The 12774-nt window shown below is 42.7% G+C and overlaps 1 protein-coding gene across 1 annotated transcript in view; it reads left to right on the top strand.

Annotated features, from left to right (window-relative positions):
- The first annotated feature begins 6064 nt into the window (after window positions 1-6064).
- Window positions 6065-12774, top strand: part of LOC138177394 (membrane-spanning 4-domains subfamily A member 8-like) — a 13745-nt gene continuing 7035 nt past the window's right edge. The window contains exons 1-3 of the mRNA XM_069108575.1: window positions 6065-6271; window positions 9183-9305; window positions 10807-10866. Coding sequence (XP_068964676.1) covers window positions 6065-6271; window positions 9183-9305; window positions 10807-10866 — 390 coding nt within the window. The remainder of the gene's footprint in view (window positions 6272-9182; window positions 9306-10806; window positions 10867-12774) is intronic.

Below are 12774 nucleotides of genomic sequence, written 5' to 3'. Positions count from 1 at the left end.
GGGAGAGAAAGCTTTATGTTCTGAAAGCGTGTTTATCGAACAAGAATGTAAAAATCATTTAGGCAGACCTTAAATCCCAGGACCATAACAAAAAGCAGCCTCGCAAGATCTAATTTAACTTAAAAAAGCCTGCCTTAGGTAGAACCTAGTGGAGGTATTTTTCACAAATGAGGAAAGTGAGGACCAGGGGAGATTAGATGAACTGCCCATGCTCAAAACAGTGAGTGAATGCCAGAGGTGAAATTTGCATCCAGTGCTGTCCAAGCTCCATGTAAGTTCTCCTTCTTTTATGTTGTATTAGCTAGACATTGTTACAGAGGGAAAAAAATCTATTGAGAGCCCTTATTTCTCTTGTTTTGTCACCATGCAAATCATTTAACTTAGGGTCTTGCTAAGGAAGGGGGACTCTAAATGAGGAATATATTTTTCCTTTCCTACTAGCACAAAAGACTCCTCAGTCAGGCCAGGGTTTCCAATTTCATTTGGATTGAGAAAAGGAAAGGATAAGGGTTCCTGGAACAATTTTTTTTGTTGTTTTCTTGTTTCGTTTTCCTCTTCCTGATCACTCTCTTATGCAAATAAATATTGACACATGGCAGCTCTTCCATCTGCCTCTCCTTTTCAGTTGTTTTTTACTTTTTGGAGGGGGGAAGGCAGGGCAATTTGGTTTAAGTGAGTTGCCCAAGGTCACACTGCTAATAAGTGTGTCAAATTTCTGAGGCTGGATTTGAATTCAGGTCTTCCCGACTCCAGAGCCAGTGCTCTATGCACTGTGCCACCTAACTGCCCCCCCTTTTAAGTTTATTTGAGTTAAGTTTCATTTTCCTGGTTCTTTATTTGACTAGTCATGCCCCATTCCACCTCCACAGAGAGGACAAAGTTTACTCAGCAGGTCATTGCTTAAAGAGCAGAATGGAAAGAAATGTCCTGGGCTGACTCAGCCTATCAGTGATTCAGAGGAAAGAAATAGAATCAGTCAATTTTGGGCTATGGGTTGATAACTCTTAGGACAATGAGGAAACAGATCAATGCTGGGAAGCTGGAAAGGACCTCAAAGATCATTTAGTTGAGCCCTCTCATTTTACAGAAAAGGAAACAAATCCAAGGAAGTTCAAAACTTACCCAAAGTCAGATAAATAGTATATTCATACATCAGAAGAGAGACTGAAACTTCTCCAAGCAATCTGTTATTTTCTTTGAAAATTTATATCTGCTTAGAAAGCAGGACCTTAAGGGCAGAGCCAAAAGGACAGAGTAAAAGCAGGAACTTGCTGGGTTCCCCCTCCAACCACTTCCAATACCTATAAAATATGACTCTAAACAAATTTTAGAGCTAAAGAGCCCACAAAGTGACAGAGAGAATCTGTAATAAGAATGTAAATTTTAAAGATCTTCCCTGCCCCTAGGCTAATGTGCAACTGAAGCCTGGGGTGGGAGGCTTGTTTTTCATTAGATACTTCTTGATTGGCCAGTAAGTCAATAAGGTTGTTACATTCTCTGAGCCAGGAGAAGGCTATATAAGCCCTGATGTGTAGCTTTGTTTTGGGACTCACTTTGAGAAGTGTTCTGTGATTTGATCTGAATTCTGGGAAGCCGTTGTTGAGAGTCCCCTGGCTTTGAAAAACCCAGAATGTGGAAACCCAGATGTTGACTGGGTATGGATGTAATGGTTGGACAGTTTGGAAATCTGTCTACTTGATGTTTCTGTCTTGATAATTATGCCTGTATACTTTGAGGTTCAGGGTGCTGACCTTTTCTCCTGAACAAGGTAAACGATATATGTCTGACTGATTAAAGTAAGCTTGTTAACCCATTTTGAGTTGCTTTCCTTTAACAAAGCAGATCCAAGAACCTGTGGTAGCTGCAAAGCCTGAGGAAGCTTGGGGTGCTTGCTGCTACAATATCCCACTGAAGGCAGCCTGGCAGGCCAACAGGAAGTGTCTATTGCACTAGGCTGGGATCCGAGCACAGGCTTTCCTGAGCTGTGTGGTCCCAGACCCAGGGTAGGGCCGGCCAGCAGCACAGACTGGCCAGAGCAGACATCAGGAGAGTGGATCATCAGCAGCTGTGGTGTTTCCCAGATTCCTCAACCCATAAACATCAAAGAAAAAGTACAAGGTCAGTGGGGATCTCTGTTGGAACAGGGTGAGGGAAGAACATGGACCAGCCCCTGCCCCCGGGGCAAAAGGTAGAGGAGGCACTGCAGCTGCAGCTGCTACCCTGTGGCTGCCTCCAGAGCTCCTGGCCTGCAGACTGTAGGGTGATGAAGCAACCATTTAGAAGGTAATTGTTCTTTCTTTGACTTGCTTGGATCTAGATTGTGGTCTTGGGTGGTGGTCCTGGGGTGAGGAACGCCAGTATGCCAGAGCTTGTGGTGGCTGCAGAGAGGGCACCCTCCTCAGACCTGTGACAATATTTGCAAAAACCTCAGCAATCTGGGGCACAGCTCTCCCACTCTGGAAGCAGAGTTCTACTGTGGCAAAGAGCTCAAAAGTCAAGAAATTGACTGGCAAGATGAGCAAGCAGAGGAAGCACAAACAGACCATAGAATCCTTTTTGGGGGACAAAAAGGATCAAAACATGGAACCAGAAGAAGACAACAAAGTAAAAATTCCTGCATCAAAAGCTTCCAAGAAAAATATGAATTGCTTACAAGTCATGGAGGAGCTCAAGAAGGATTCTGAAAATCAAGTAAGAGAAGTGGAGGAAAAATTGGGAAGAGAAATAAGAATGATGCAAGAAAAACATGAATAGAGTCAACAAACAGCCTGCTAAAGGAGAACCAAAAAATACTGAAGAAAATAACACCTTAGGGGCGGCCAGGTGGCTCAGTGAGTAAGAGCACTGGCTCCAGTGTTGGGACGACCTGGAGATCAAATCCCGGGCTCAGACACTCAGCACCACACCCAGAAATAACTGGCCGTGTAACCTTGAGCAAGTTACTTAACCCTGATTGCTTAAATAAAAAAAAAAAAGAAAAGAAAATAACACCTTAAAAAATAGGCTAATTCAAATGGCAAAAGAGGCCCAAAAAGCCAATAAGGAAAAGAATGCCTTAAAAAATCAAATTGCCCAGATGGAAAAAGAATTTCAAAAACCCACTAAAGAGAATGATTCATTCAAAATTAGATTGGAGCAAATGGAAGCTAATGACTTTATGAGAAATCAAGATACTATAAAACAGATCCAAACAAATGAAAACATAGAAGGCAATGTGAAATATCTCATTGGAAAAACCACTGACATGGAAAATAGATCTGGGAGAGATCATTTAAAAATTCCTGGACTTCCTGAAAGCTATGATCAAAAAAAGATCCTAGGAATCATCCTTCAAGAAATTATCAGGCAAAATTGCCCTAATATTCTAGAACCAGAAGGTAAAATAGAAATGGAAAGAATTCATCAATCGCCTCTTGAAAAAGTTCCCAAAAAGAAAACTCCTAGGAATATCATAGCCAAATTCCAGAATTCTCAGGTCAAGGAGAAAATATTATAAGCCATCAGAAAGAAACAATTTGAGTATTGTGGAAACACAATCAGGATAACACAAGATTTAGCAGCTTCTATAGTAAGGGATCAAAGGGCTTGGAATATGATATTCCAGAGGTCAAAGGAGCTAGGATTAAAGCCAAGAATCACCTATGCAGCAAAACTGAGTATAATGCTTCAGAGAAAAATATGGTCATTCAAAGAAAAAGGATTTTCAAGTATTTTTGATGAAAAAAATCAGATCTGAACAGAAAATCTGACTTATAAATACAAGAAGCAAGATAAGCTTGAGAAGGTAAACAGGAAAGAGAACTCATAAGGAACTTATTAAAATTGAATTATTTACATTCCTACATGGAAAAATGATAATTGTAACTAATGAGACTTTTCTCAGCATGAGGATAGTTGAAGGGAATATATATGTATATATGTATGCATGCATTTATATGTATATGCATACATATATGTATGTATAGGAGGGTGTATCTGTGTATAAATACAAATGTGAGTGTGTGTATATGTGTGTACATGTATACATAGACAGAGGGCACAGGATCAGTTGAATAGGAAGGGATGATATCTAAAAAATAAAATTAAGAGGTGAGAGAGGAATATAATGAGAGGAGAAAGGGAGAGATAGAATAGGGTAAATTATCTCATATAAAAGAGGCAAAAGAAAACTTTTACAATGGAGGGAAAGAGCAAGAAGGTGAAAGGGTCAACCTTACTCTCATTGAATTTGGCTTAAGGAGGGAATAACATACACACTCATTTGGGTATCTTACCCTACAGGAATGTAGGGTGGAAGCGGATAAAAGGGGGATGATAGAAGGGAGGGCAGACTGGGGAGAGGGTAGTTTAGGAGCACACCCTTTTGAAAAGGGACAGGGTCAAAGCAGAAAATAGAGTAAGTGGGGAGTGTGATAGGATGGAGGGAAATATAGTTAGTCTTTCACAATATAACTACTATGGAAACATTTTGTGTAACTACACATGTACAACCTATATTGAATTGCTTATCTTCCCTGTGGAGGTGGGTGTAGCAGCAAGCACCCCAAGAGTCCTCAGGGTTTACAGCTACCACAGGTTCTTGGATCTGCTTTGTTAAAGGAAAGCAACTCAAAATGGGTTAACAAGCTTACTTTAATCAGTCAGACATATATCGTTTACCTTGTCAGGAGAAAAGGTCAGCACCCTGAATCTCAAAGTATACAGGCATAATTATCAAGACAGAAACATCAAGTAGACAGATTTCCAAACTGTCCAACCATTACATCCATACCCAGTCAACATCTGGGTTTCCACATTCTGGGTTTTTCAAAGCCGGGGGACTCTCAACAACGGCTTCCCAGAATTCAGATCAAATCACAGAACACTTCTCAAAGTGAGTCCCAAAACAAAGCTACACATCAGGGCTTATATAGCCTTCTCCTGGCTCAGAGAATGTAACAACCTTATTGACTCACTGGCCAATCAAGAAGTATCTACTGAAAAACAAGCCTCCCACCCCAGGCTTCAGGTGCACATTAGCCTAGGGGCAGGGAAGATCTTCAAAATTTACATTCTTATTACAGTGGGTAAGGAGGAAAGAAGGGAAAGAATCTGGAAATCAAAGTTTTAAAAACAAATGTTAAAAAAATGTTTTTTACATGCAACTGGGAAATAAGATATACAGGCACTGGGGTATAGCAATCCATCTTGCCCTACTACAAATTTAGAGGGGGCTGGGGGAGGATATAAGAGAGAGAACAGTTTGGAGGAAGGGGTATTCAGTAGGCTGGCTATCTTGGGGTGGGGGGTAGGGAAAAGATGAGGAGAAAATCTGTAACCCAAAATCAGTGGAAATGAATGTTGAAAACTAAAAATAAATAAAATAAAATAAGAAAGCAGGTCCTCAGAAGCATAGAATACCAGAGCTAGAAGGCAACTTGGTAGCCTTCCAGTCCAAACCATATCCAGAAAGAATCACCACTACAACATACTTGGAAAGTGGTCTCCCCTACTCAATCACACCCAGTGGCTCACTATTGCCTCTAAAATCAGATATAAACATCATTGTTTAGCTTCTAATGTTCCACACAAACTGAGTCCAACCTCTCTTTCCATCTTCACTGGAAATTACTCACCTTCCCACACAGTTTGGCTGTGACCCAGCCAAACTTGGGTCCCTTCTGTCCCTCACATACTAACTCCATCTCCTATTTCCCATGCCTGGAACTACATCATCCTTCCTTCTACCTCACAGATTTCTTCTTTTCCTTTAAGATGCAACTCAAGTAGCATCTTTTGCATGAAGCCCTTCCTGACCCTCCCCCCTCCCATATTAGATTACTTTGTATTTAATTGCTTTGCATATCTAGGTAGCAATATACGAATATATTTATGCCCTTTACAATTGTATTGTATCTATTTTATATGCCCATTATGACATAATATGTGCACTCTATAACAAATTTTAGTTGTCAGTTAATCACAGAATTGTACATATAGATCAAATACTTTTTAAATTGATGACCCACTTCACTTGTCCCTGAGCAAAATGATCTTTGTTGTATTTTTCTAGAATTCAAGTACAATGAGTTCCTCAGGCCCTGCAGTGAACACAACCTTTGTGGTACCTCCCAAAGTTGTCTCTCCTCCACCACCTCCTGCATATCCATCTCAGTATCCTGGTAACCATCCTCAAGTTCAGATATACCCTGGGTACCAAACCCAAATGATCTCACCTTGTGAGCAAGAATATATGGCACATAAGATCTGGAAAGAAGGCAAAGTGTTAGGGGTAAGTTGAAGTTCTCTTTGAATACCAATGAAACATTCATATGGCAGAAGCTGTGAGAGCTGGGTGCCACCGTTGGTCTGATAGGCACATGCCTGCTGGTAGGAATGCTCCATCAACCAGCAGGCAAAGGAATACCAGATTACCACAGTCTCACAGTTGGAAGGGACCACCCAAACCATCTGGTAGAGCCCACACCTGGGTGAGAAGTCTCTCTAGGACACTCCCAAGAATGTCTTGAAAAACTCCAGGAAGGGAAAATTACTGCTTATATACTGAGGCAGCTATGGATTACAAACCAAATAAATACTAGTCCCTCCATCTTGGTGAACTGAGCACAGTTCCCTCCATCTTGTGTTAAGCTTTAGCTCACCAATCAGAGACCCTCCTGGCCAAACTTCCCACCTCATGATCCCTCCACAAGAACACCCTGTTGTAATACCATCTGTTCTGGTAGACTGCAAAGGTTCACCTATTCCAGAAACCAGTTTGACCACTTAAGTCATGTGTAATCTTATCTAATCAGCCAGCTTTTGCAACATCCTCTCTCAAACCCCTTTGCCTGAAACTTTCCCCTTCTTTGTTATTTAAGCATCTAAAGGCCCCACATAAACTCACTTGGGAGAGTCTTTGCCAGTGAAGATGGCAAACTCGGTAAATTCCAAGAAAATTCTGTCCAAATTCTGTCCAGTTCTGACCAAGAATAGTTTCATACTCACTGGGGTCTTGTTGTTTTTGTGTCACCCACACAGCACATTTTACTTTTCCTCTAACTTGTGAGAAACTCCTTCCTTCCATTAGGCCAAAATCTGCCTCTGAAATTTCCCTTTACTGATCTAATTCAGCACCTTGGAACTGTCCACATGATAGCAGCTGCAGAAGAGAAGCAGGGAGGGCAATCCAAAGACCAGCTCCTTCAAAGGCAGTAAAACTGAGGCTAGATTACTTTGGCAGAGTTTGGTCAAGGCTAGACTTCTGGGCCAGACTGACCAACTCCTTGCAAGAGTAGACCCCATACAGCTGTGGGACCCTTTGCTATACCAGCTTCATTGTGGGGCATTTGGCAATAATCAATCTCAGTGCTTTTATGCTTATTTTATGGATGAGAAAATTGATGGTGAAAAAGGATAAGTGATTCTCCCAGGACCACATAACTAGACAGCTTTTAAGATAGGATTGGAACCCAGGTCCCTCCTGACTCCAAATCTAAGTCTTCTTCTACTCTATACCTAACTGCCTCCTCCCATAACCACCTACCATTTTTCTGTCTTGCCCAGAACAGGAAATTCATTCTGTGACCCTGACAGTTTTCTTTTCAGGCTTCTAATTCATGACAAAACCCAGCGACATACAGGAGATACTGGAGCTGACTAGAGCTCCAGAAGAGGCAGAAACCTACAGGTTTCACTTTTGCTAATAGGAAGCTTACTGAGAGGCTGGTGAGTCATCCTCGACCCTGCATTCTCCCTCACCATCCATATCCAATTAGTTTTCAATTTGTAAGCTTCACCTTCACAACATTTCTCAACCCTGTCCCCCTTCTTTCTCATCAGAAGGCCACTACCCTATCACCTCCCATCTTGTTGCAATGGTCTCCTGACTAGTATCTATCTGCAATTTCACCCCTCTTCAATCTATCATTCATATTAACTGCTGAATTGATATTCCTGAAGTAAAGGTCTGGTCATGCCACTCCCTTACTCAATAAACCTCTAGGATCAAATACAGACTGCTCTGTTTGGTATTTAAAGCCTTTCACATTCTCGTTACCCTTTCCAGCTGATTGAGGCTACCTAAACTGGATTTCTTGCTGTTTCTCACACATGAAACTCAATGTTCTATCTTCATTAGCACAGGCTGTCTCTATGCCTAGAATGCACTCTCCCCTCACCTCCACCTCTAAGAATCCTTAATTTTGATCAAAGCTCAGCCCAAGCTATGCCTCCTAGGTCATTTCCTGATCTTCCCAACCTCTAATGCCTCGTTAACAAAATTACCTTATATTTATTTTTTAAACATTTGTATATTCTCACATACATGTATATTATCTTTGTCTATAGAAGATAAATTCCTTCATGGTAAAGATAATGTTTAATTTTTATCTTTGTAATCCCAGTGCCTAACAGAGTCCCCACTATGCAACAGGCTCTTAATAAATGTTTTTTGACTGACTTTTTGAGGAAGATGTCTAACAGGAAAGTGGCAATATTCAATTTGTTGCTGATGTTTTGTTGTAGAGTCATTCAATTATGTCCAACTCTTCATGACCTAGAGGACCACAGCATACCAGACCTTTCTACCTTCCATTATCTCCCAATTCCTGTCCACATTCACATTCATTTTTTCCATGACACCATCTATCCATCTGATCCTCTTGTTTTCAGTCTTTCCCAATAGTCTTTTCCAATGAGTCCTGTTTCCTCATTATGTGGCCAAAGTACTTATGCATCAGCTTCAGTATTTGACATTTCAATGAATAGCCTGAATTAATGAGATTCCAAGGAAAAGAAAGCAGACAGAATAGGAGACAAAAAACTAGAAATATGAGGCTGGAGTCCTGGAGAGATATTAAGACTGAATGCGTCCTGAATTAATGTCTGTTAAGTTGGTGTCGTTTCTATGAATGGATTCCAAGAAAGAAATGCCTCTTTTCAGAAACAAAGGGGCTAAAAAGAATGAAAGGGGTCATAAAATGGTGCTTAAATACAACCATACTCTCTCAAATAAACCCTCATTAAAAGTCAGTGGGAAAGGTGGGAGCTGAAGAACACAAGAATCCAGATTCCTTCCCCTCAAAGTTCTGTGTTCTTTGAAAATGGTGATAAATGTAGGGGGGGAGAGGGGACAGGCATGCAGGACCTAAGAGGTTCAATTCATATGAATGAAATCTCTTAACTGTGTTCTCCCCTGACAGGCCATCCAGATCTTGATTGGACTGATGCACATTGGCTTTGGGGCTGTTCTGGTACCTGCGATATATGGGAATTACATCGCAATCTCTTTTCTGTCAGGATATCCCTTTTGGGGAGGAATTTCAGTAAGTATATTGATATTATTGCTACTGATATTAACAAATATCAACAAATTCAAAGCATTCTTATAAATAAAATCAGTCATATGCAAGAATTGGATAAGAAGAGATCCCTACAAAAGCTACAGGGCACAGAAAAAATTAAGGAGGGCAAGAATGCAGGGAGGATTCCAGTCAGGTCACAGGCTATGTGGCAATGAAGGAAGTGTTTAAGGAGGCAGAGCCATCCGTGCATCCTCGGGGCCAGCACAGCACCCTGCACCACACAGATATTTAATAAATGCTTGTCGATTTGAATTCCTCTCTCATCTCACTGTCCATCCTTCCATCTTCAGCTTTCTCTTTGTCTCTGTCTCCTCCCACCCTCTCCTTCTCTATTCCCATCCTTAACCTTTCTTCTTCTTATTGTCACATGATCAAATTTCATTGAACACATTTTCAAGTACTTATCACTGCTAGAGAAGCTGGGGATATAGAGAGAAAATAGAACTCGGTATGTGCCCTCAAGGTGCTTACATTCCAGAGATTCCCACCCTCATTTCTGTTCAGCCTCTTCCACACATGGGACCCCCAGTCTATCTGCTCCTAGTGTGTGTGAGTCCTCAAGCCTGGGTCCCAGTCAAGAACAGCCACACTGGTCCTAATTGTCCCTGCCACTAACCACGACCTTAGGGGAAAGGGGACCAGGAATAAATGCCAGCAAAATATGGAGTAGTGGCAAAGAGGTGAGTCATGGGTTAATAGACATATAACTAACTGGAAGGACTCTTAGAGTCCATGTAGTCTTATGGGGAACTGAGTCCCGGTGAGGTTAAATGACATTCAAGGCCACCCAGGCAGTGAGTGATAGAAATAGATTCAAACAGAGATCCTCTGACTCCTGAGACAGTGTTCTTAGTCCTTGGTCAGGGAGGAGGACAAAGCTAAAAGGAAGAGTAGCAGCGAGTAGCCAAAGAGATGACCCTATATCTATGGAAACACTGAAGCAGGCAAAATATGAGCTAAAATGCCATCCCCCCTTCAAGTAGGTGTTTTGGGGCCAAGTAGACACAAACTGAACTCCCCATACCATGGCAGGGGCAGGGCATGCAAGGAGTAGCCAGGGAGGGATACCTAGGAAATGAAGTCACCATAGTGCATAGAATATTCATCTTCCTGAATTCAAATTCAGCCTCAGACTCTAGGAATGTGACCCTGGGCAAGCCACTTCACCCTATTTACCTCAGTTTCCTCGTCTGCAAAATGAGCTGGAGAAGGAAATGGCCAAATGGGACCATGAAGAGTCAGATACAACCGAAAAAAATAACGTCCTCCCCTGGAGAAGGAATGGAATGGCTGGAGGCCTAGCTAGCCCATCATCCTTGGTCCTCCGTGGGGAGGATTGTGTGTGACCCTAGGTGGGTGAGGGGAAAGGATTATAACAGAGGCGACCCCTCCCCCTCCAGCCCTGTACCATCAGACCGGCTCTCCCACCTCTCACTAACACACCCCCTTTATCTTCCGCCAGTTTATCATTTCTGGATCCCTGTCTGTGTCGGCCCAGGAGGCACCAGTCAATCCTTGCAAAGTAAGTAGGACCAACCTGAGCCCACCTGGGCACCAATGGGCCTGCTGCAAAGGCTGGGAGAGAGACATGTGACCTGAGAGGAGGACTGTGGGAAGACGGAGGGGACACTATTTTCATATATTGATATGTATATAAAAATACACACACATGTGTATGTATATATATGTATGTGTGTATGCATATGTGTGTGCTTTGTACACATACATACATGGGTGTGCGAATACACACACATATACTCACTGAGCACGGTGCCTGGTACAGAGGTGTTTAACAAATACTCCGCCATTCATTCAGTCACTCACCTGTGTAGAATGTGTGTATGGGGTGTGTGCATGTTACTATGTGTACACATGTGAGTGAGTATGCACTTGACAATGAGACACACATACACAGATACAAACATATTTGATTTTTTGAGTTCCTATTACTCACCAGGAATTATGCTAGGCATTGGGGGTATAAAGACAAATACAAAATTGTTCCTGTCCTTAAGCAGTTTCCATTCCCCTCAGAAATGTCTCCCACTCATCCTGAATTCCAGACTATTTTGAAATGGACTTTCCATTCAATTCAATTCAAGAAACATTTTGTTAAAACACCTACTTTGTGGGAGGCACTAAATGGAGTGCTGGGAAGAGAAAACCCTTCTCTCTCCCTCTCTCTCTCTCTCTCTCTCTCTCTCTCTCTCTCTCTCTCTCTCTCTCTCTCTCTCTCTCTCTCTCTCTCTCTCCCTCTCTCTCTCCCTCTTTCTCTCTCTCTCTCTCTCTCCCTCTTTCTCTCTCTCTCTCTCACACACACACACACACACAAGCATCCTACTCATGTTCTCGCACACATGCTCTTGTACAAACACACTCATTTGTACAGACTCACATATACAATCCTGTAGCATCAATGACCCTGTACATACATTACCTAGCTTGTGAATGTGCAGACTCCTTATTCAAATGGTCACATACATATCCTCTGTGATGCCCACACCCTCTCACACATTCTCTCCCATATTAAAGCTTGAGCAGCATCCCATGACGTTCCTCCCTTGACAATGACATGGTCTCAGGGTTGGGAGCACTTGGGGAGGTCAACAGGTCCAGAGAATCTTATCTACAGCCTCCCCACCAAGGGCCATCCAGCCTCTGCCTCCTGTACCTCTCAAAGCAGTGCATTTGGCTGTGAGGGACTTCTGCTTGTCAGGAATTTTGTCTTTGAATTGAGCCAAGGCCAACCTCCACACAGTGGCATCCGTTCCTCCTTGCTCTCCCCTCTAGGACCAGGCAGGACAAGATCATTCTGGCTTGCACACATGAGCTCTTCAAATACTTGAAGGCATCTGTGTTGTCCCGCCTAAGTCTTCTCTTTGACAGAGGAGAGCTCCTCCAACCAACCGTCATATGACACAGTCTTCAGTCCCAACATCATGGCAGCCACTTTTCTCCAGACCTGCCAGAGCTTCTCAGTGCCTTTCCTAGCACTCCACACTGCAGACCAGACTCATCTCCACTCATCCCGATCCATTTCTGGCCACTGGATCCAGATGGCTCAGGAGGGGAGAGTGAGGCTGTTGCATATGCACAGCCTGGCCTCACTTAAATCCAACCCACTGGCATGTCATGGCATTGCTTCCCTGATGTCATGGTCCTCTTCAAGAACATAGGACAAACAACAGCAGCCCTGCAGACCTCAGAGAAGACAGCCCGGGCACCATCGCCTTGCTTCTGGAAGGGGCCCCTCTCAGCACAGCCTGATGTTGGCCTCGGCACTTGGGGCTCCCATGTCACAGTTGGGAATCCAGACAAACCCCCCGCTCTTTTTCACTTTTGTGAAGCTAAGCCTTCCCCATCCTAGCCTTTTTTCTGAAGACTGTGTCTACCTATGCACACATTCACATACACAAACACACTCATACAC

This window comes from Petaurus breviceps, unplaced genomic scaffold, assembly GCF_028583685.1.
Source record: "Petaurus breviceps papuanus isolate PSGF00001 unplaced genomic scaffold, PetGlider_PUasm1.0 90397, whole genome shotgun sequence".
Taxonomy (NCBI): domain Eukaryota; kingdom Metazoa; phylum Chordata; class Mammalia; order Diprotodontia; family Petauridae; genus Petaurus; species Petaurus breviceps.
This window is presented reverse-complemented; position numbering and strand designations above follow the sequence as displayed.